Source organism: Elephantulus edwardii, unplaced genomic scaffold (assembly GCF_000299155.1).
Source record: "Elephantulus edwardii isolate Elephantulus edwardi_28Jun2011 unplaced genomic scaffold, EleEdw1.0 scaffold00080, whole genome shotgun sequence".
Lineage (NCBI taxonomy): Eukaryota > Metazoa > Chordata > Mammalia > Macroscelidea > Macroscelididae > Elephantulus > Elephantulus edwardii.
Window position 1 is genome coordinate 8,460,029 of NW_006399830.1, and position 24,968 is coordinate 8,484,996.

General features: G+C 46.8%; 1 protein-coding gene across 1 annotated transcript in view; it reads right to left on the reverse strand.

Annotated features, from left to right (window-relative positions):
• Window positions 1–24,968, reverse strand: part of AUTS2 (autism susceptibility candidate 2) — a 1,255,025-nt gene that overhangs the window by 367,000 nt on the left and 863,057 nt on the right. Inside the window, exon 7 of the mRNA XM_006889779.1 lies at window positions 2,496–2,525. Coding sequence (XP_006889841.1) covers window positions 2,496–2,525 — 30 coding nt within the window. The remainder of the gene's footprint in view (window positions 1–2,495; window positions 2,526–24,968) is intronic.

The window sequence follows — 24,968 nt, forward strand, 5'->3', positions numbered from 1 at the left end:
GGCCTAGTGCCAGGAAGGTAGGACTGCCAGCACGCAATGGAAAAATGGCCATGTCACGACACACGGAGATGCACTGAACTGAGGCTCCTGCTGCCCCCCTGTGCCCTGCAGTCACCACCATCTTGGGCCTGGCTATTGTTGGGTGCCATTGAGTTGACTATGACTCCCAGTGGTCCTGTGGACAACAGACCAAAACCTCGCCCCATTCTGTGTCATCCTCATAATCTCAGCCATGCTTAAAACCATTGGAGTCACCGTAGCAACTCAACTTGGTCAGAGTCTTCCTCTCTCACTGACTCTCTAGTTTTCCAAGCAGTTCTTGGCCCCAGATCCCTACTCACTGCCCTGAATTCCTCCCCACCTGTGAGGGGTGGGTGCTGGCTACCTATCCACCCCCAGTAACTAATACTCTGCTTTGTTCTGCTTCTGAGACAGAAACCAGGCGACAGTAACTCGGAATTCAGGTCAGAACCAACACGTGGGTGGGGTTTCTCTTTGGGGGTTCAGCGAGCCCCTTTGCCAATCCCAGTGGCTAACGTCTAGAAGATGGCAGCCCCAGATGGCCATCCTGATTGCACCTTCTAGAGCCCTGGGGAAATCCTGTAACAGTTCGCAGAGAAGGCTGGGTACCCCTGGGGCATTCAAACACCTTGACAAGGTTAAGAACAATGATGAAGAACCCAGGAATGCAAAAGGGTTTCTTTTTATCACCTTCCCTCTACCTCTGCTCAAGCATGCTGGCTGACCCTACGGTTGGCTTGGTTGTGAATCCCCACTTAAGGTCCAGCCTCCTGGACAAGTACCACAGGCTGGCTGTTGCCTGTGGGACTGAGCCCCAAAGATGTCCCTGGGCAAGGGTCCAAAGGAACCATTCCCTCCCGAGGCCCTGTGGTGCCTGCTAGGAGATGACAAAGTCCTTCCAATGTGGAAACAGGGCCTGCGTCTCTGTGACCACCAGGCCTTGGATACTGCACCCCCCCTGCTGTCCACTCCCTCTGAAACCCACGGCACAGACATCTATGAGAGTAGGGGCCCTACACCCAGGAGCCAGGGATCCCACGGGGCTGCAGGAGGGAAGCGCCTACTTGTCAGTTAAACAAAAGAATAATCCGAGGCCGCCTTTCCAGTGTACACTTTCGCTGTCATCCAACAGCCCATTACCATGTCCCAGCACAGTGCACCCTTCCACAGGTCACTTTGTTTAAAATGACATGGTTAATGCACATGTCAGCAGGCTGACAGTCCTGACCGTCCTTCAGAGATAAAAACCTCCAGGCGAGGGCCTGTTCTTATCTGGGGACACGCGTCGGCCTATCATCCAAGTCAGGCAGAGCATGATTTCTCTAGAGAGCACTTTTTTCATTTCCTGATTTTAAGGAAATCAAATAAGCACCATTTGTCTTCATCTGAATATGCTTGACCTGTTCAAATGATGATGTCTCGCATTTTATAACAGGCTACATATGCTGAATTCAAATTAACGACAGGACCCAACAGGAGCCTTCACATCGCTCTGGGAGGCTGGCAGCAGAGGAGGCGTTGGGGGGGGGGGTGGAAATTCGGGGTTGATGGAGGAATCCCACTGAGCACTAACCACAGGAGTGCAGGTAAAACCTGCGGGCGTGCCGGAGGTGAATGGAGGAGAACAGAGCTCTGGAGAGGCAGCCCTGCAGGCGGGTTCAGAAAACGGGCGGGCGGCCGCTGTGGCTGTCGGCGTGAGGCTACCAGAACGGCGAGACCCTAAGTCTTTGCAGATTGTATAAAGCGGAAGCAAAAGAGGAGAAGGAATTTGGTTGGGAAATTGGAACAGTGAGGAAGAAAGGTCAGGCACACACACCACCCCTCTGCTCCCATCAACAGGAAGCTCACTTTACCAGGTTGGGATCCGATCTTCAGGCGGCTCACAAAAGTGAGCTCCTCTCCTTGATCCACGGCGAACCGGACACACCGAGGCTGGTGGTGGCCATGAGCCTTGGCACAGTTTGCACCTGCTGGAAGAACTGCCCTCCCACCTCGCCGTTCACCCGGGCAAACACGGTAGTCCCCATGTTGTCTCCCCTGCCCGCCCCTAAGATGAGAGTCCTGGAAATGTACATAAAACGTAATGCCCACATTTCTATCAAGAAGACCAAAATGTCCAGAAAGCAGCATATGGTGCAGGGAATCAAATGCAGAAATGGCCTAAGATATACATACCGGTAAACTTAATGTTCTTATATGTTCTTTTTAAAAATAAAGGAAACATTCAGATGGTTATTAAAATAATTTCTACTTGTAAAATACTTTTGAGTTTACAAGTCATCTCTCATGAAGGGAAAATTCAATGTCACACCAAGAACATTAACATGTTTGTTTTTAAAAAAGTGGACCTCCCAAATGAAACATGTTTTATCTGGCCACAGGAAATCTCATGTGAATAAACTACAGAAATGGTCAGCATAGGCTGTGGGGAGGGTTCCCCGGTATGTTGTGTGTGAGACCCGTGATGGGCTTACCTTCTCTTCCTGGTCGCTGTCGCTGTCACACTGAAAATAAAAAGAGAAGGAGGGTTAGTGCAAGATCGAGGACCTTCTTGATTCTGATACAAAGAAAGCAAATGGCAAACACTGGGGGAGGTGGAGAGATTGTCAATGGAATGGACAGCGCAAGGCTGGAAGCCTCTTTTCTGATGTACTTGCCAGCCCGTCCTCTGTAGTTCTTCCCCATTCCCGGGCCAGTCCAGCAAAGCTCTCTGTAATACACGAGAACTCCTGCTGCACAGGACAGAGAGGCCAGACAGGTAGGCATCAACTCTGCCCAGGATTATGTTGAGTCAGGATCATTCTACGTTACTTGGAATAAAAGCAATTTCTCTACCTCCTGGGCCTCCAGAAGAAAAAGAATGACAATCCAATTACAAAATGGACAAAAGACATGGAAAGATTTTTTTTTTTTACAGAAGACAACATTCAGATGGCCAACAGACACATGAAGAAATGCTCAAAATCACTGGCGAGAAGAGAGATGCAAATACAAGCCACAATAAAATACCATCGTACACCATTAGCAGTGGCAAAGTTTAGCAAGGCAACAAGTAATAAATGTTGAGGAAAGATGTGGAGAGCTGGGACCTCTCTTACACTGTTGGTGGGATTGTAAAATGTGACAACCACTCTGGAAGACGGCTTGACGTTTCATCAAAAAGTTGAACATAGAAAGTCCATTATGACCCAGCTATTCCACCACCAGAATTATACCCCAAGGAAATTGGAACTGGACACAAATGGAGATCTTTACACCAATGTTCTACAACTGAATGGATTGAGAAATTGTGGTACATTCACACAATCGAGTACTATGCAACCCTCTGGAACAATGATTTCAAAAAGTACTGCATAACCTGGGAGAGTATTATGCTGAGTGAACGAACTCAGCCTCATAAGGACAAATTCTGCATAAGGCTATTATTGTAAAAATAGAAGAAAAACTAGTAAAGCATGTATGGGGACCCAGTGGAGGAAGGGGTAGAAGCAGAGGGGTGAGGAAGGCTAGGGGCAAAACCACAAGGCTGCAGAGTTTGGTGGGTGGAGGGAGCAGGTGAAGGGAATGGGAAGGATCCAGCAGGGACCTGAAAAGACTGGAAAGGTCCCATGGTGAGTGATTTTATAAAACATAATGAATGGGAATGACTGTATGAAACCCAATATTAACGAAGAAGAGTATGACACACAATGTACAGGAACTCTGTGAGCAAACAAACAAACAATAAAAAGAAATGCTGACTGTACAATAATGAAAGAATTTCTTTTTAAATAGAAAAGCACTGAGGGAGGGATGATTAGGGAGAAAATGTGCAACAATGAATGAAAGGAAAACCAAGTTCTCGGTAAACTTTAGCTAAAACATCAAAGAAAAAGAAAAAAGAAATGCTGACAGCTGCATCTCTGGTGTTTTCTAAAGAGACATTAACCCTCAGGCACTGGTCTCATTTGGATTGGGAAGGAAACGCTCCTAGCTGACAAGCCTTAGTCCTTGTCATAGAGGCCCTGCTGCAGGGTTTAGGGGCTCAGAGCAAAGGAGAAATCTCACTGACAGGACACACGCCCAGGGCTGGAGGCCACTGTAAGAAGTTCATGATATGGGAGAAAAATACGGTTCAGGGCGGCAGAATCACATCATATCCAGTAAAGTCCATATTCTAAGTGGTGACTTGGTTTGAGGATAATCAAAGAATTCTTTCAAAGCTTTGGGAATCTCATTACAATGAAAGAAAAAAGAAACACTGTTTTTAAAAACGAATCATGAAGACAATGAACAATGCTTTTGCTTTCCAATTTTGGATTAAAAAGAAATGATACCACCATTCTGTTTTTGTTACAGTATACATGCAGCAGATAGAAAGACCCATTCATTCACTCCGTGACCTTCAGTAGGCATGGCCTGCCAGGAGAACCAGAGGATCTGCTCGGAAGGAGGACAGCCAAGAAGGAGGATTCAGCTGGTGACACTTCGTCTCATTTCGTGTATGTTATCAGAAGGGACTGGTCCTTGAAGAAAGGCAGCATGCTTGATCAAGTACAGAATCAAGGGGAACGAGGAAGACCTCCAGTGAGAGGGACAGACACAGGTGCTACGACAATGAACTCAACCATTGCCAATGGCTGGGAGGAGGGTGCAGGACCAGCTAAGAGTGACACCAAAATACCTCGAGAAACCAGCACAAACTCAACCAAGACGCGGGCCTCTCCTTGAAGTCACTTTCTGTTTAGCAGATTCCATTGGAACACAAACCCTGAGTGGGGTTATGACTAGGTTGGCTGTATTCCAAGGAAATGACCCCTCGCCTTAGGTACTGGACAGATCTGTGGGGCAAGGGACAGATGGCGGGGAGACCCGACTGGCAGATACCACACTGTCCAGAGCCACATGGTGCTGTGGTTTGGGAAAGGAAAGAACACACGGCACAGCAATACTTAAAGCAGGATCAACAGGAACTGCAAACACATGGGCACACAGGCCGGCTAGGATGATGCCATGGATGTGTTTAGAGTGGCCACCTGGGCAAGGAGAGAAGCAGGAAATAAACTGCTTTGAGGGCAGTCACTCCTGACTAGGTCCTCACACCCATTCACGACCTTTTCCTGCCTCTTGGTACCGTTCTTGACACTTTCAGGTTTAACAAAGTCAGAGGGCTTCTTCCTAATTTTACTTGCAGCTAAGAGCGGTCGTGAGGTCCCTTTCTGGCAAATATGACATGAGGAAATGTCTGCTGAAGGTCTGGAACGAGGTTTCTCTTCTTGATACAAAGGGGGAAACAGGAACACTCTGCTTCTTGTCTTCAAGTTGAGTGTGTGAGGACGTGACGTGTGGATCTCTGGCAGCTACCTTGCAGAGATGAGGCAAAAAGCCCAAGTCCAAGAACAAGACAGTGGAGACAAAGTCTACATGACTCAGGCACTGACTTAACCTCAGAGCAGTCTGTTCCTGGACTTTGTTGTTTTTTTTTTTTTTTTAGTCTAGAGAAAAACAAATTACCATATTGTTGACTCAGTGCTTTTAAACATAAGCAACAAAACCTGATCAAGGTGGATATCTATTATTATAAATCACAATTTGGGGACTACAGCTTTCTATTTCCAGACTAAGGTATTTCTATTGTAAGTATTTAGAAGCGTCCATCACAACAGTGTAGACTTGAGGTTCTAAAATCTTTCAGTTCCCCCTCCGGCTCCCCAGTGTTGTATTATTGTTAAGTACTGTCACGTCAGAACCGACCCGTAGCTGACCCTCCAGTAAGTTTTCAGAGGCAGTAAACGGAGTGGGAGCAGCCGGCCCACCCTTCTACTGCAGCAAGCAAGGAATTTGAACCCTGTGCCTTCGAGTGGGCAGCATGGCTCCTTCCCACCGCAGCGCCCTAGGGTTATCCAATTGAGTGACAATGATAGAAACATGCACACACATCTTTGCCAACAACTTCCAGTCCCAGAGGGCCCACACTGACGGATTTTTGGTTTGCTGTTTGTTATGCACAATGGGTGATTTCTGTTCTGTAATAAGGCCGTTGAGTGAGGCGAAGGCTTAGAGTATCCTGCAAGGCAGAAGTCAGAGGGAACCCAGTGATGATCTGAGTGATTTTCCCAACAAAGGCACCTAAAGGAGCATAACATTCATGCACTAGGCTGCTAACGGAAAGGTGAGTGGTTCAAACTCATCAACCACCTGGAGGGAGGAAAAATGGCGAACTGCGGCCTCGGAAGCCAATGGAGGGTCACCAGAGCCGGAAACAGCAGGGCAGCAGTGGTATGACTGGTGGTTCTGTTTTCATCTGCTGCTCCTGGAGTCCAGGCACAGTTCAACAGTGACAAAACGTCAGGCAGGGTGCGGGTGCGGGGCGGTGAAGCAGATTCCGTCAGGTGAGCTCACTCCCCAGATGCTGCCAATTTTCTCGGTGTAGTGGCCGATGGCAGCTGAAAGCCTCACCACCACGTTGCCATCCCCCCACGACAGGGTCTTCTGGGTTGACAGGGTGAGGGGAAGGTGGGAGAGACCCCCCCACCCCTGGTCTTAACAGCGGTAAGTCCCTGAGAAGGGTTATTTCTCTTAAAGCGTTAAGCTTCCTGCCTTCCAACAGTCCAGTTCTAATTTCAAGGTCCACTTAATTCTGCATCAAGTAATTACTGATATACCCAGAAGCACCTTGTCTCCAGAGCTAAGCATATGGTGGAGAACCGAGACCTACTGGTATCCATTATGGAAGCAGCACGGATGCCAAGCCGATTAAAAATGCTTGGGCTCCCCACACGACACGCGGGTGAGTGACAGCTCGGCGACAAGGCCAGCCGCACAGTCTGCCAAAACAGCCCCGGCTGCGCGGGGGCCCACATGGCGCGTGAGAAAACAGTTCCATTTCTGGTATTAAATTCCCATACTGACCCGGGGACTGTGCCGCGAGCCCAGCAGGCGCGCACCATCCAATTTACAGCTCGGCTCGGGGGCTGCGGTGCCAGCCCCTGGCAGAGACGGATGGTGGCCAGCCCTCCAGCTCATAAATTATGCAGAGGCAATAAACGCGCTCTGCAAACAGCGCCAGCGCCGGCCTGGCCCGCACACGCTCCCTCACACACGGAGTCTGTTCCTCTCATAAAGGGGCCTGTTGACAAGCCCAGACGGCAGAGGGCCGCCGGCCGGACGAGGCTTTCTGCTCGGCTGGCAGCGCTTTATGGACGTGCTTTGTGGACGGGGAGGCTGCTTTATGGAGCTGACGTGGGAAGGATTCATGGCCTCCCGTCCACAGTTAGTACACTCACGGCTTTCAGGGCCCCGCTCAGGCCGCCCTGGCTTCTCCAGATGATTCTGGGTCCTCTGAGGCTCTAAGACGACGTGTCTGCACTCCCAGTGCGCAGACACCCACTTAAATAAGAGTCTGCACTGAACTGCCTCCTGAACTGAGACAGGAGAGGTTGGGAAATGGGAAGGCTCACACACGCAGAAGTGGGGTCCCCATGTTTGGAAATGTTTCCCTCCATTTTAAAAGGAAGGAAACAAGGCAGCCAACCTTTCTACCATAGACAAGGACCAGCCGTTGGACCCCAGATCCTGAAAGAGGTGATCAAGCTCACCACAGGCTAAGGGGGAGAGAAGAATGACATCCAAGTCCCATGTGTCACTGCACATTCACAGAGGACTATGTCTCATCCAAGAAGCCCTGGTGGGTAGGGAGGGAAGTGAAGGTTGGTGGTTTGAATCCACCAGCTACTCTTCAAGGAAAAGGGGAGCAGTCTCCTCCTAGAAAGATTTACAGCCCTAGAAACCTGACAGAGGGTCCCCACGAATCTGAACGGACTCAGGGGCAGTGGGCTTGGGCTTGCTGTTGTTCTGTGCCATTGAGTTGACGACCACTCCTAGTGACCCTGTGAACAATGGCTCTGGACCTGCCCTATCCTGAGCCCACCCCAACATCTCAGACACACCTGACTCCATTACCACAGCCACTGTAACAATCCCTCTCTCATCCAGGGTCTTCCTCTTCTCCGCTGACCCTCTGCCCATCCAAGCACGATGTCCTTCTCCAAAGACTAGTCCCTCCTGGTGACATGCCCAAAAGTATGCAAAACCTTGTCTCCAAAGAGCAAATTGGTCTCACCCTCTCTAGGGCAGACCTGTTTGTTTTCTTGGCAGTCCATGGTCTGTCGAATACTCTTCTCCAGCACCACAACTCAAAAACAATGATTCTTCTTCTGCCATCTTTATTCACTGTCCAGCTCTCAGATGTATAGCAAGCAACAGAGAAGACCACGGCCTGGATCGGGCACACACTGTTCTTTGGCAATCTGGAGATCAATCACTGCAGATTTCCCCAAGGCAATACGTCTTCTGATTTCCTGATTGCTGGTGCCAAGGGTGTTGACTGTGGACCCAAGCAAGATGAGATTAACAGCCTCTATCCTTTCTCTGTCTAGCATGACCCATCTATTGGCCCAGTGCTGAGGATCTTTGTTTTCTTGATGTTGAAAATACAGTCCATACTGAAGGCTGCATTCTTTGATCTGCAGCAAATGCTTCAAGTCCCCCTCAGTTACGATGCACAAGCTTCTTTGTGTAACCTGTGCCATGCAGGTAGGTGATACCTGTTAGCTCTCCCAGTACCTCTACACCTGAACTTCATTTTCTGCTTCTGTGGGGAGCTTCTTGTCATCCAGACAGGCTCTGCTCCTTAAACAACACATCAACCTACCCAATATTTTTCCCTTTTAAAAATCCATACATGTACACTGAATAAATTTTAAAAATCACCAATAATCGAGTAAACATTATATATTGCAATGAAAAGAATTATATAAAATTCTTTTCAGTCTTTTTTAAAAAATAATTACAATCTTCCTCATTCTTCTTACACATTTCTAAGAAATCAAAATGAACTACTAGTTTATCTATTTTTTAGAACAAGTAAACAACAATTTAATCGGTGTACTTTGCTTTGTGATATCACTTTAAGATCTGGCTGTCCTGAAACCCATTGTTGAGATCGGGATATAATTTAATAAACACACTCTTCCCCGTGTGCAAACCTCCGCATCCCACTCATCCCACTGCCATCGCATGGGCTCCAACTCACAGACACTGTCCACGTGGTTTACTAAGTTATCAATCTTCATAAAAAAAATTCATTCTTTTCATCTCATCACTATAAGTTATAAAGTTACAGCATTTTTGTTATTGTTAGGAGGTCATCAAATCAAGAACAACATACAGTGACCCTAGAACAATAGATCTGAGTCTGTCCTACCCTGTGCCATCTTCACCATCCCTGATACACCTGAGACCACCGCAGCAGTCACTATGTCAATCCATCGAGGTGAAGGTCCTCTCTCTTTTGCTGACCCTCCACCTTTCCAAGCATGACGTCTCTTTCTAAGGAAAAGTCTCTCTTAGGAAAATGTCCAAAATATGAGAGACAAAGCTTTGTCATCCTTGTCTTTAAGGAGCACCCTGGCCGCACCTTTCCCAAGACATACCTGTTTGATTTTCTGGCAGTCAGGATATTCTGTATTCTTCCCTAACACCGTGACGCTAAAGAATCAATTCTTCTTCTGCCATCTTTATTCACTGTCCAGTTCTCAGATGCAAAGTAAGTGACTGAAAAAACCATGGCCGGAATCAGGCGCACCTTAGTCTTCAAACTGACAGTACGGCTCTTCAGACTTTTAAAGAAGTCCCCGACCGTGAACGTGCCCAAAGCAATACATCTCCTGATCTCTAGATTGCTAGTAATAAGGGTGCCGATTGTGGATTCAAGATGAAATTGACAGTTTCAATCCCTTCTCCATCTATCATGACGCTGCCTACTGGCCCAGTGTTAAGGATCTTTGTTTTCTTGGTGTTGAGATATAATTCATATTGAAGGTAGTAGTCTTTGATCTTCTGCAGCAAGTGCTTCAGGACCTCCTCATTTTTAACAATCAAGGTTGTGTCATCTGCATAATGCAGGTTGTTGATGAGAATCCCTCTGGTCCTCATGCCACATTCTTCATCATAGAGTCTGGCTTCCTAAATTATTTGCTCAGCATACAGAATGAATAGGTGTGCAGAACGTATACCACTCTGATGCACACCCTTCCCAAATGTAAACCATGCAGTGTTCCCTTGTTCATTCGGGCAAAAGCTTCTTGGGCTGGGTGTAGATTTTGTACGCACATAGGTAAGTGCTATGGAATACCCATTCTTCTCAATGTTAGTGTAGTTTGTTGCAACACACACAGTCAGAACGCTGCTATATAGTCAATAAAACCCAGATTCTTCTACTTTCACCTAGGATCCTTCTGACATAAAAAAAAATTTATATCCCTGGTGCCATGGCCTCTTCTAAACCTAGCCTGACATTCTGGCAGTTTCCTCTCAATGTACTGTTTTAGACATTTTTAGATGATCTTTTTCTTGCCTGCCTAAAGTTGACAAACTTTGTGATAGAGATATAACTGAACCTAAGATTCAACACTATGGTCTATGTATGGATAGCTTACAAACAGCGGAAATGTAACCACAGGGACAGTTCCAGTTCAATACTAGTCTTCAGGGCTCCTTTTCAGACAGAACTACCAGTATGGTAACAAGGCTATCAATCTTCATGGGAGGAGACTCTCTTTCTCCCATGGGCTTCGTATATTTGAACTTCTGACCTTTTGGTCAGCAGTCTGTCACATTTTATATTATGGGGATATTATTCTGTATTTTCACCATTATAGTCTGTACTTTCTATAGTGGCTATGCCATTCTGTATGTCAAGCAGTGCATTAAGAGTTCCAATCTCCCAATAATAAAACCCTTGCCAGTATTTATTATTAGACATTTTATTGCTATTACTGCTGGACTGAGATGGTATCTCATTGTTATTTCAATTAGCATCTTTCTAACAGCGAGTGATCTTGACTATTTATTCAGGTGTTAGATTGGCCATCTGAGCGTTTTCTTTGCTGAAGTACTTCCCCTATCCCACACCTTCTGTCCTTTCTGTAATTGGGTTGTTTTGTCTTTTTCTTGCTGCTACTTTGCTATAAATTTGGGTATAAAAATGGGTAAATAAACTACGGTACAGTCACACAATGGAATACTGTTGTTGTTGTTATGTGCCATCGAGTCGCCTGCGACTCATAGCGACCCTATGTACAACAGCCCTAAACTCTGCTCTTTCCTGTGCCAATTGCACTGTCTCTGACACAGCCATCCCAATTATCCCAGTTACTGAATCAATCCACCTCATAGAGGGCCTTCCCCTCCTGCGCTGTCCCTCCACCCTCCCAAGCATGATGTCCCTCTCTAAGGACCGGTCTCTCCTCACAACATGTCCAAAGTATGTTAGACGGAGCCTCAGAATCCTTGCCTCCAAGGAGCCACCCGGTTTAACCCTTTCCAGGACGAATCTGTTTGTTTTCCTAGCAGTCCACGGTATTCTCAATACTCTTCTCCAGCACCACAGCTCAAAGGCATCAATTCTCCTTCTATCCTCCTTGGTCATTGTCCAACTCTCTGATGCATAACAGATGATTGCGAAGACCATAGCCTGTATCAGACGCACAACATTAAAAATCAAGGAGGACAAAATGGCACATAAAAGGGACATATCTAGAGAACATTATGAGATACATCTAGAGGACTAAATCAAATAAGCTGGGCAAAAAAATTGACAAATCTTGTATAAGACAATTGTTATGAAAGACAAGGGAAAGGATTATTCTTGGACAGCTATGAAGATTGGAAAGTGAGGAGTAAACACCAGCAAATAGATAACAGGGACATACTAAGATGGATAAAGGGAAAAGCAATGTCCAATAAGAGGATGAACCATATAATATCACTCAAAACGGAAAAGCACAGAAAGGCACAGAAGGAGTAACGGAAATTAGGATTACAAGGAGAAGTGGAATTACATTCCAGGTATGCAGATGAATGGTACAGAACAAAATATGAACAAAAAAATTAATTTGCTTTAAAATTTTCACTCAAATTGCTAAAGATAAAGGAAAAAAGGAAAAAAAAATTCACAGCCCAGAAACCCAGTGACATCACCACTTAGTCAGAACTGAGTCCGGGTCAATGGGTTTGGTGTTTCTGGTTGTTTCAGGATTCTTTCTGGGCTCTCCTCCCACCCCAACACCCAAATCCAAGTCCCTACTGGCTACAGTGGGTTCTTTTAAATCTCAGTGAAGACTTGTCACATCCTTTATCCAATTCTCCCAGTCTCAGCTTGCCTAAAACAGCACTCTTTAAGATTTCAGTAGAAAAGTGGCAATTCACCTTCCCACCCCGCCCCTTTTAATGTCCTGATACTCTGTGAACAATTGCTGCTGTTGGCTAACTGAGTCTCACTCTCGGTGACCCCCTCTATGTCAGCACAGGGAACTCTCTGCAGGGTTGCCAGGCCCGTCTTCCGACGCACCTCTGAGTGGGCTCCAATTGCTGCCTTTCGGTTAGTAGCAGCTGTGGAAAAGGAAAGCTACCAGCAGATCTCTTACTCTGATCTTAAGAGTTTCCTTATTATCTAGGAAATCAAATGTTAACTATAAAAAACTCCCACCAGAAGCTGCTCCAGAGCATTGCAAATTTCTCTAATCTAGCTAGAAAAGGAAAGGTATCAAACCACTACCTCGTAACTTAAATCCAAAAGCATCTTTTGGGTGCCGATGGGAGAGGGCCAAATGATTAATACTGGCCAGAAGCAGCCTCACTCATCATCAGATCTCAATAAAGAGGAAAGGCAGGGTGCAGAGTAAGGTTTAAATTAACCAGTGGTTGATCTTCTATACTCCACTATATTATAGTTCAGGTGTGACGCTAACTGACAGATCAAAAGCCGAATCTACCAGCATCTCTGCAGGAGAGAGATGGGCAGAGGAACCTCCCAATATTAAGACTTCATGTTTCAATGCACCAAAAAAGACTCAGAATTAGTAGCAGAGTGCAAAGCTGGGAAATTGAAGAAAACGTGTTTCATTACAAGGCCCAGAAAAGATGCAAAAATGACTTTATTATGCTTCCTCGAAAGCAAACATTCCCCACGTCCACTTAGGCATCTAGAGTTCTGTGTTTTAAGACTGAAGCCCCAAGCGCAAAGCGTCAAGGTCCACAGTGCCTCTGTGACTCATTCTGAGTGTAGACGCAAGATGGAATTCCGGGCTTCTCAAGATGGAAAGCATTCTTAAGCAGAAAGTGGCACTGTTGAATCTATCACACACAACGACATTGAGAAGGCACCGCTCTCTATTCTGCTCAACGGAACTTGTGGGAACAGTTCTTTTGTGGCCCAGATCCATTTATCACTGCCACCAAAGATGCCAGGACTCCGCGCCACCGCTGAGCAGAATCCGTGTTCGTCTTTGCGCCGAGAGGAAACGAATGGAAAATGAGGGAGAACCTCCACTCCTCGCAGCAAGGAGATTTCACCCTGCCAGTGACAACACACATGGAATCCCTTAGGGGCCGGCGGATTATCTAAAACCTTCAAGACATCCCTCACTTGAGGACAAGTGCACAAGAAGCCACCTGAAGAAAACGTGGCACGTATTTTCGAATTTAAAGGGACAGGTAGTGGACGGTGACTAAAACCATGTCCACTTGCGTCTTCTCGTCGGCTGCTCTCTTGTGCCTATGAAAAGCAGCAGCATTTTGGGTCACATGGTGCCCCAACATCGTCTGTTTACTGTCAACGCACAAAGCCTTAGCCACACTGTTTACGTGACTTTCTGTCGTCTTTGGGTGCCAAGTAGATATTTTTGTTGTAACTTTTAACATCATCTATATATGTGGGATATAACTGCTTTCTATGGGTCAAGACCATTTACAAACCAAAGATACCGCTTCATTTTCCATGACTCCTTCACGCGGTCACTCTAAGCAGCCACTCGTATTTGAAATGATGGTGATCATAAAAAGTGGTTATTCTTAGCTACATGAAATTTAAAGCTACTTAGGCCTCAGAAAGGGAGCTGTGCTCACCTAGTAAGTAAAGAGTTGTACTGTCAACCCAATGGCTATCTGAATCCACCCATGTAATTTACAGCCTCTGACAATCCCTCGGAGGTTTAGCTATCAGTCAGTCAGTTCAGAATTAAAGGCACTGAGCTTCAGTTATATGTGGGGTATGGATGATGAAACTTTGTCTTAGATGCCTCGGGCATTTTGTTAGGAAGGGTCAGTCCTTGGAAAAAGATAGGCTGGGGAAGTGGAGGGTCAGCTAAAGCGTGGAAGACCCTCAACCAAATGGACTGGTACAGTGACTGCTGCAACAGGACCAAGTGTGCCAGAAACTGTGAGGATGGCACAGGACAGGACAGGCTCAGGTCTGTTCACAGACAGCAGCAATACTTGAAGATGGTGTGGGATGTCCTTTGTTGTTGGCAGGTGCTGGAGTGGTTCTGACTCGTACACCTCGACCCACTGGCGGGTGCCGTGCCCTGTGCACCCTCTCTGTCTGAGCACGGCAATGCAGCCACTGTGCCCGCCCATCTCCCTGAGGGGCCTTCACTCTTTCTCTGACCTTGTACCTTCCCAACCATAAAGTCTTTCTCCAAGGACTGGACCCTCCTGGAACCATGGCCAAGGTAAGTGAGACAAAGCCTCACCGTCCTTAATTCTATGGATTTTGTTGGACTTCCTCTAAGACTGACTTGTTTGTTCTTACTGTTCAGGGAAAAAAATAGGTTTCTTGTCCAAAACCTGACAGTTTGGGGCCAGGTGCTTTGAAAAGGATCTCTTCAAAGCTGACGCAACAGATGCTTTTATGTGCCTCCTTGCCATTGATTTACTGATTCTAAGTCATCAATAGCGTTAATCCACACCTGCCTGGGGACCAATTACAAATGACTTTGAAGATGGCAGAAAGCAAGCGTTTATTAGGTAACTGCAGTGTTATTATCAGGGTGCTCTTTCTGGCTGTTTTCCTTAGCAGTGTATGTCTCATGCGACATTTCTGCCTTCCCATACATACCACAGCTCAGAAACATCAGAATGCTAACCAAAATGTCACAAGTTCAAATCTACCAAGCGATATGTGGAAGAAGGATGAGGGAGTCTCCTTTTGTAAACATTTACACCCCAGGGAGCCCTAAGGGGCTGTTCTACCCGTCCTGTTGAGCACTCCAGGGCCCTAGTGGTATAACGGGTTATTCAGGCTGTTAACAGAAAGGGGAACATTCCATTCACCAGCCGCTCCACAGGAGAAACACGTCAGCCTCCTCGCCTTAAGACGGACAGCCTGGAGGGCCACCACAAGTAAGAATCAACTCGAAGGCAGTGGGGACAGTTTTTGTGCTTACAAAAAAGATGTCAGGCTTGGAGAAGTGGACGCTTAGTGAAAGACAGGAACACCCTCAATGAGTTGGACGGACCGAGGCCTGGGAGACTGTGTGGGGACGGCGCAGGGTAGGGTCTCCATCTGTGTACAGTCGTGGTTGACTCGATGGCACCCAAGAGCAACAATCAGCATCAATCAGAACGGGGTGGCAGTTCTTAGGATCAATGAGAGTCAGGATAGGATCAAAGGCGGTGGGTTTGGTTGGTTTGGGTTTACAGCTTAGTTGCTGGCTGCCCTGGGTGGGGCCTAGACCCCGAGCTTCGCTGACCTGAAGCCGGGTCCATAGCCCAGTCCTGTGCGGGTTAACAGAAGCCAAGTTTGCTGATGAGTAAAAAGGAAAAGTAAGTTACGGGTTAAAATAATACAAGAGTCTATTTTTTCCGCTGTGTTGTGATCCATGGAAATCACCCTGAGCCTTTCCCTTCTTCTCTGCCTGGGAAGCCAATTGCTTTGATTGCAGCGATATGAGCCAGCTAAAATGACTTGCCCTTGCTTGTGAGGCAAATGGAACATGCTAATAGAACTTATCGCATTACCCGATGCAAAAGTGCCATAGCTCATTACTTTAAGATAAAAGGATATCATTGCAGACGGCAAGCAGAATTGACTTTCTGCGGCCCGACTTGATGATGATTTAATCAACTGCTCTCTTTCACTTCTCATCTCTGTGCCTGTCGGTTTCACAGGTGCCGTTAAATGAGACACTCAGAAAGTGAGCGGAGGGAAAGAAATTGCTGTCATTACTTTTCAAGAAAGGAGGTATGCAAATTTTCGACAGAAAGATTGCGTTCATAATGGGCCTGGTAAAATACAAGGATCATGCTTGACAGGTGAGGGCAAGCCATTTGTATGTCCTTAAAGTGGAGCAACCGTCCTCGTTTAGAAATGTGCTCGGTAAGAGAAACGACAAACGAGAGGCCAGGCGGGGCCGGGCGAGGGGCGGGGTGGGCCCTGCTGCAGAGAGGACTCAGATGCCCGCTGCGCGCTTCCTTGGTGCCCCCTCCACTCAGAGTGACCCCCAGGTGCACTGCAGTTCTACTCCACAGGGCTGTCAAGACTGGGGTCTTTCAGAAGACGACCATCAAACTATTATTCCAAGCTTCCTCGGAGTGGGTTTGAACTGTCAATCTTCTGTTTAGTAACTGCAGTGCTTAACCATTTGTGCCACCTCAGCGACCTGCTGTCTAAGGCTGAGCCAAAGTGCTATCAAGGCTCTTGAAAAGCTCATATTGCTTCACACGGCACTGTGCGGCCACGCCGCCGGGCTTCAAATCTGGCTACACCACACACTATCAGTAGATCTTGGGTAAGGAACTTAATGTCTCTGTGCTTCAGTTTCATCGTCTCTGAGATGGAACTACTGACAACACAGCACAAGGTGGCCTAGAACACTGGGTAAAAATTCCAGAAACCTCCCCACAGTTATGCCCGACATATCGGAAACACTCAACAGATACTGGATGTTTGTTCTGTCGTTCATTCTTCAACAAAGACCGAGAATGGCTGGTTTGTTGTTGGTTTTTTTTTTTTTAAATGTTTAGGTAAGCCAGGTGCTGGAGTCTCAGTGTTCCTATTTAAGTTTTATCTAATTTTCCACAGATTTCCTAAGGACCCTGGTGGCACAGAGCATTATTCTTTTTATGACTAGCTAGAAGGCCTGTCATTCCAACCCACTGGACGCTCTGAGGGAGGAAGATGTGGGGAGCCGGGTGGAGGGGCACGGGGAGTCAGACGTCACCCAATGGCAATGGGGTGAGTGCTGGGTTTGGGCCAGGGATTTCCATTCCATGTCCTGGTCCCCAGGCAGATGGGGAATGTTCCAGTGAGACCCCCGTGAGGGAGGTCAGTGGGCCGAGCCTGGGCAAGGAAGAGTGCAGCCAGTGAGAAGAGGGCCGTGGCTGGAGTCACAGTGCAGGAAGGAGGCAGAAGACTCTGATTGGGTGAAATGAGCGAGGCAGTAGGAACACGGGCGCTTTTCCATCCACTTTGCCTTCAATAGGTAATTGTTCTATTTTCTCCAACACTCCAAGTAAATGCATCTTTCTTTAAGTGCCTGTAATGGTGAAGCCTTTGTCACCAGAATGGAGGACAGAGTGGCTCAGTCTTCCCTGCACCCCCGTGCTGTAAGGATGGACGAGGCGAGGCCGACCTCAGGCCAAGGAGCAGGGCCGCCCACCTCCTCATGCCTACCTTCCCTTGCACGGCTCTTTTGGGGGGACAGCTGGGGATTCAAGAAGCATCTAGGTCCTCCACAGGAACCTCTTAGAACTTCCCCCTCCTGGTCCCCCAGAAATGCCAACACTTGGCTGAAAATAACATCCTCAATTCAAGAGCCCTGAAGAGGCTGTGGTTAAAGTGCACAGCTGCTAAGAGAATGGCTGGTGGTTCTAAATCATCACATTCTCTCTGGAGAAAGAAGAGTGGTCTGTGTCTGTAAAGATTTCCACTTGGGAAAATGGGGCCTTTCCTCCCAGTTCTTCAGGGTCACTATGAGTCAGAACCAACCTGACAGCAGAAGGATGCGTTTGGTTGGTCGGCTGTTTTTGTTTTTTTAAAAAGACAAACCAACTCCCCTGTCACTGAACCAATTCTGATTCAGTGCCCCTCCGTCAAGTTTCCAAGGTGATAAATCTTGGAGGGAGAAGACTCTCCTATCTGCCTTGTTGTTTTTTTCCTACCAATTGCTGGGCAGAGAGTAAACAAAGAGGAACCCTGAAAGGGAGAGGATGTGGTACTGAAGACAGGCAGAGAAAAACCAGCCAGCCAGCCTCAATTCCAAGCAGCAGCAGAGAGCTGCCCTGTGGGAGCAGCCTGGACCAGAACCCAGCACCTAGTAAAAGCTCGTTAAATTGGATACTTCTAATCGTCCTAACTAAGGGAGTTCTGGTGGCTGAGTGGCAAGAAGTGGTGCTGCAAGACTGAAGGCTCATGGTTCGAGGCCACCAGCTGCACTGTGGGAGGAAAAGACAGGCAATCTCCTCTGTGCAATTAACTGCTTCTGAAAACTCACCGGAGGGTCGGCTATCGGTTGGTTCTGACTCCACAGTACACATCAACATGCATCTAACTTAGGTTCAAATCTTACTCTTCCACCGGAGGGCTGGCGTCACCCTAAAACCTACTTTGAATCTGAAAAGGGGAATGGCAACCATGGGCCTTCTGAAGGGAACCGGCGAGTATGCACACGCGTCAAAAGAAATCAAGTAGTTTTATTTATTCTCCCCCCAAGTGTTTCTAGGAAAGAGATGTTATCCTGAAAAATGCGGCTCCTAAAGAGGTATTTAACTGTTGGGCTGAATTTTTCACTATTTTAACGCTGGAGGGGAAATCACTTTTCTGCTTGGGAGGTGTGTGAAGACTTGACACTATGCAGTGTAGAAATACTGAAACAAACAAATGAAACCACAAACGAGAATTCTTGAGCAAAGACGACAACATCATATTTTTTCATGGTAATGATTGGTTTTATGCCACTGCTAAAATACCACCAAGGCATGGAGCTGACAAATTTGGTTATCGAAGGTTTCTGAGACACATTTGTTTTGGTGGGTATGATATGGACTTATCCTTTAGCCAACAGTAATTAACGTGTGTATAGGGACAAAGCTTCTGAGTTGTGGTTTCTTCGTAGAGTACAAAGCCTCATTAGGTTTGGGCTTTACAAAGATATTTACTCAAATTCATAACGGCAAATTACGTGACAGACAGCTAGGAAGTCTGAATGGACCTGAAAAGCCACCAGGTGCTTCTCCGCACCTATGAAGCGGGTCTGTGTAGAATGAGTCTAAAATTGTGACCAATCAGAATCAGGCACTATTTGGATAGCCTTTCACACACACTTCACACTTATACCAGGCCTGTATAAGGATTAAGGCTAGGAGTGCCAGAGGCTGGTCCCTCCCCATCTCCCGGAGGGAGACCTGACAGGGGCGTGCTATGTGTTGGAAGCCAGTCAATGGCAGTTGGTTTACTCAAACTGACCCAAAGAACAACCTGGGGGGAGAGGTCTAACAGTTCCCAGTTACCTTTGGTAACGGCAAAAATGGAAACCAATGAGAGATTAGAATCAAAGGCCTGGCACTCAGTACACGCTCCACAGTCAACAGTGCATTTCTGCCGTGCGGGGACACACACTCACGTCCACTCCCACTGCTATGGGAGAGCCTGCTGGGGGGTCATTCGTGCCTACTCTAACCTGTATGGAGACATTTCACCTGTCGGTTTCCAGGGGTTGCGCCGCTGTAACCCATTTCCCTGCCTCTGTCACTCAGTTTGCTCACTTCCTGTTCCACATAATACCTTTTATAGATGCTCAACAAATATACGTAAATGCATGGAGTCAGGATCTCATTCCAAAGCACCCCAGGGAAATCACGGAACACTGAGACGAGCCAGAAGGCTACAGTGGATGACCGACTGGATGCTTGGGTGTTGAAGGTGGTGGGTACCTGAGTGTGCTTCTGAGAAAGGCACGGGGAGGATTTCGGGACAGAAAGAAATCCTAGGAAAATGCAGCATACAGGTAGAGAAATTGGATTTTAAAGTCACTCTTTTAAGAAAACAACAAACTCAACCTCCCAAAGTATTTCTTCCTACATTTGACTGTGTGAAGCCAATCAGACTGACAGTGAACAGGAAAATGGTGGTGCTGCCTCAGGGAGTCTAAAGAACCACATTGTAAATTCCCCACCAACCTGATTTCTTATCACAACCTCGAGACACTGATTTACAAGCGCTGGAGGTGAGTGCAGGTGATCCAAAGGAAGACCACTACATAGGGTTCAAAAGCTGACCCCCTTTTATGCCTGTCTTTCATTGGGGACCTGCCTTCATTTTTGCCAATTTTAGAATTAAATGCGCTCCTAAGTGAGATTTTAAATGAAATTGTACCGAACAATTGCCTTTCTCTTCAGATGGTTTGAAAATCCAGTCTTCTATGTCATAAACAAGGAAGGGTAGGATTACAATAAATTGTCTGCAAGAAAATACAAATTGCCAAGATAAAAACACCCACTGGCCTGCCAGTCTCAAGTTTCCTGTTTTGACATCCTATATGCAGTAATTTGGTATCCACAATCTCTTATTAGAAAATGAATGTGCTATTTTTTGGAATGCTGCAATTACAATAATTGAATTTAAAGTGGGGATTGAGTTTCTCTATTTGCAGGAAAAGAATAATTGTGTATTTCTGATTAAAATCAAGAGGACTGAAAAGAGGTTGTCCATATTCCAGCTTTAGTCTCCCTGAGCGACCCCTCATTAGCCAGGAGGCAGTTAGCCAGCGAGAAGGAAAACCCAGAAATGGCCCTGTGCCTCAGCGGTGGGCACCATCTCTGGCCTGGTTTGCTTTGTGTTCTGTCCCCCAATCACACATCCGTGTGACAGAGATAATCAGAACACCCCGGCACTGTCACATTTTAAATGGCAGCTGGAGTTCCCCACTGTGTCAAAAATTAAGAGTTAAAATGCAAGGAAAACAAACATCTCTTTGTGTCAAAAATGCCCTTCTGCTTTCAGCCAGCCACCATGTGCACTTGACTCCACCTGGAAGCCTCTCCTCTGAGCGGGATCATGGCGGAAGGGATGCTATTCTTTCTGAGCTCTGTTTCTTTCCCTTCACCTGGAGATTTATGCTAAAAGCCACCTTCCAGGGGGAGCTGGAGCAAAGGGAAGGCGCCGGAGGAAGAGGGCTGGCCTGCCTTTTTCTTTCTTTCTTGATGGCATCATTCATTCAGTCTTTGGAAGGAAAATCTCCATTTATCTAAATGTGAAGGTTAAGGTCAGTCCCACAATTCCTTCTAAATGCTCCTCAAAATACAGCTTTCTGTGGTCAGGAGAAGATCTCCTGGCACAAAGGGCGACATGGGGTGTCTCTTTTCCCTGCTAACTCCTTTTAAGAATGTTCTGAATTACTTCTGACATCTGATAATAAAGTGCAGTGATTTAAAACCCACAATTTGATGCAGTTTCATCCATGCGCAGACCCACAAAATCCTCACCTTGATCCAGAAAACAAACTCACAGCCAGTGGCGACTCTTCAACCCTCCGCTGGGTTTCTGAGGCTGTAAATCTTCTTGGGAGGAGACCACCCGTCTCTCCCTGGGAGAACAACTGGCAGATCACAGCGGGCAGGCTGACGAGTTTACACATTATGCCACCAGGGACTGCGACCATGGCCTTGAACATGGAGGAGGTGATGATGCTGGTGAAGGTTAGGGCAAGGTTTTGCTCTGTAGTTCAGAGGGTTGATAGGAGCTGTAGTTGACTAATCCATCACTTAGCAACAGCAACTGTCCTCAGGGATCCTGATAATAAGACCGAGGACCTCCAAAACATCCGTGTGCTCGTCTGGTAACCCACCCTGCTGGTCCCGGCCGCATACCTCATACAGGTGCCTCGCCCCGCCTACAATCACCCACCTGCTCTCTGCCATGACTGATGGCTCCTACTGTCGAGAGTTTTAAATAAACAGAATCTTAGTGTTTTCTCTTCTTTCCTGTTTTCTCTCATCCACTGTTTACTCTTTAGACAACTGATAAAAAGGGCCCGTGCTCCCTCTGGGGCACACGGCGACCTTCGGGAGCCGCCTCGGCCTGGCTCTGCTGTCCTCTCCCAGGTACAAGACTGATCACTCTGCCTGGCTCTCGTCTAAGGCAGCGTTATGTACTTCAGTAATCAATAAGCACTTGTATGGTGGAGGGTTTATTTCCCCCCATAAATCCAAGGCGGAGAGGGTGATATGAAGACATCAGTATGGATGGGCTCCGCTGCTCCCTAATGCTGTGAGGAGAACACGGGCAACAGATTTAAGTCTGAGAAGGTTACCGAGCAGGCACAGTGCGGGCTGGATGGCAGGGCTCGTAAAAGACTCAGGCAAGATCTACGGCCGCCTTGTTGTAAACCAGTGGGGCCCGCGGAGCCGGGAACCCGGACCAGACAGCCGCACAGCTCATGCGTCCTGGAAGAATTACACACCACGGCTCACTCCCGGGGAGTGGCGCGAGCCCGGCGACAAAGTCCAAACCCGGATTTCTTAACAGGACAAATCAAGGGAGGAGTGAAGACTTCTCGCAGGTTGCGTGTGGAGGGCCCTGCTCAGTTTAGAAAGAAGCCTATCTGAGAGTCATCATCCCGTGGTTTCCAACCACTTCACTGCTGTAACGTCCATTCTCTCCAGGACTGGACACTGGCCTGTTGGAGAAAGAACTGTCCCACAGGGTTCCCGAGACCGTCGTCAGGGATCACACCATCACTTTTGTCCTCCATGGTGCGGCTGGTGAGATCGAACCACTGACATTTTAGTTCACTCACTGCCACTGAATCAGAACCAGCCCACAGCTGACCTGCAGGGTTTAAGGCTTTAACAGCACGGGAGAAGTGCTCATCTTTCTAACAAGGCACCTCTGGTGGGTTTAAATCGCCAGAGGGGCTGCCTTTGGGTTAGCAGTACAGCTCTCCACAAACTACGCCACCAGACACCCCCCGCCCCAGTCTCATGCTGGTTCTGACCCTGGAGACCTTCCAGGATGCTGCAAATCTTCACAGAGGAGACGACTCAGCTTTCTCACAAGGCATAGCTGGGGGATTTGAACTGCCAATCTTTCAGTTAGCAGCCCCACACCTGCCCCACAGTGTCTCCAGGACCCTTTCACAGTCTGAGAACCCCTCAGTTCTCTCCTTTGCAGCTCCTCAGTCCAGGACTGGGAGTAATTATCACCGGAGCATCTTTTCTCTGGCTGTACCCCAGAGATTCTGCTTTCCTTTCATAAGCAGAGGCTCAATTTGTGGAAAAGGAGCTATAAATGGCTCATCAACATGAAAAAGGGGCCCAACCTTACAAGTAATCAAAACGATGCAAATTTAAAAAAAGTTCTATTTCTTTTTCCAATCACATTCAAATAGAAAATGTGTGTACCCGCGCTCAGTATGGGCAAGGTCGTGGTGAGGCCAGTGCGTGCACACTTGCGCAGAAATGTAAATCTTCTATAGAGAAAAGAATTTTATAATATGCAAGAGAAGAAGAAAACCTGTGTCCAGAGCCTTCCCATTTTTCATATTCTTTAGATGAATTCGTACCTTTTTCCCAGGGAGCACTGGTGGCTTAGTGGATAAAGAGCTGCACCATTAACCCAAAGTCACTGCCTCCTTCGTAGTTCAAACCCACCAGAGGCTGCTCAGGAGAAAGACATGCAACCTCCTCCTGTGTGATTTACGGGATCAGAAATCCAATGGAGGGTCAGTTACGAAGTTATCAGTAACTTCCAGGCAATGAGTTAATTTCGTCTTCTCTTTAGACAGTCCTCAAAAATAAGCAGAAATGTCTACAAGAATTCATGCTTTAAAATCTGATCAGGGAGTTAAGAAATAACCCACTGATCCATGGCTTGGAAGGCTACTGCCAGGTATTGTAAGGTGACCACAAGCACATCAACAGAAAAGCTACGACTTCTACCAACCTACAAACCTGTTCCTCACAAGGCTACTGCCAGGATTTGTAAGGCAACCACCAGCACACACCCACCTGAGAAACCATGACTTACCAACTACCACCAGGATACAACAGCCTACAAACCCAATACTCCCACGGCTACCACTACCAACATGACATATGCTTACACACATTCCTTCCTCTAAAACTAGTCTATTAGCACCTATTTCAGTTTTGAAACTTTACAAACAATAGCATGAAGACAAGGAAGCTCTTGGGGCACAGCCCGGGGAGCTGTGCTACGAACCCAAAGCCACAGCTGCTCCGGCAGTTCAAATCCACCAGGGGCTTAGTGGGGAAATGCTGGGTTAAGGTCCTCCTCTGGAATTTCTAGCCTCTGAAAACCCACTGAAAGGTCAGCTATGCGTCAGTTCCAACTTGATGGCAATGAGCAGTGAGAAGTGTGAGGCCAGGACACAAAACAGAACTTGCCAGAGGATCACACAACTGGAAGAGAAAGATCTGGCCTCTGAACCCAGTTCTTTCTTACTCTGTGTCCTAATCCAAAACTTCATGAACCTAAATGACTCCTAGGTAGGGAACAGGTTAAGTGCTGGTGTGGTGGCTTTGTTTACCCCTTATAAATAGTGATCACAAGGAATTTTATTAAAATGGGAAAATTATAATGATTAGAGAAGCTAAAATTAAATTGCTAAAAGTGATGTTGTTTAAGTTATAAATCCTTCCTCAGTTTTAATTTCTTTTCTTCATAAGAATAACAACATCCACTTCTAAGGTCATGGTAAAAGATAATTCCCTAAACAATGCTATTTTTATTGTGAATATTAAATTAATGATTGTAAATCATTATCACAAAATGCACACTGCTATATATACAAGGTTGCTTGGAATTTATTGAATGGATATACTGGAAAATAAAAAGATGTACGAAATGAAAATAGTGATAATGTCCAAGTGATCCTTCTTGTTATTTGTATTTCCACATTTCACTTTTGTCTAATTCTCCTTTTATTTTCATATATTACTTTCTGGGTTGGTAAAGAGACCCACATACCACAATTACTTAAAATGCCACAGAGTGAAGGAGTCCTGACATAGTGACGTCCAGAGGTCATTCTGCTGTTGTAGTCAGGTGCTGTCAAATTTTTCCACCTCAGAGTGAGTTAGAACAGATCAAAGCCCTGCCCAAGCCT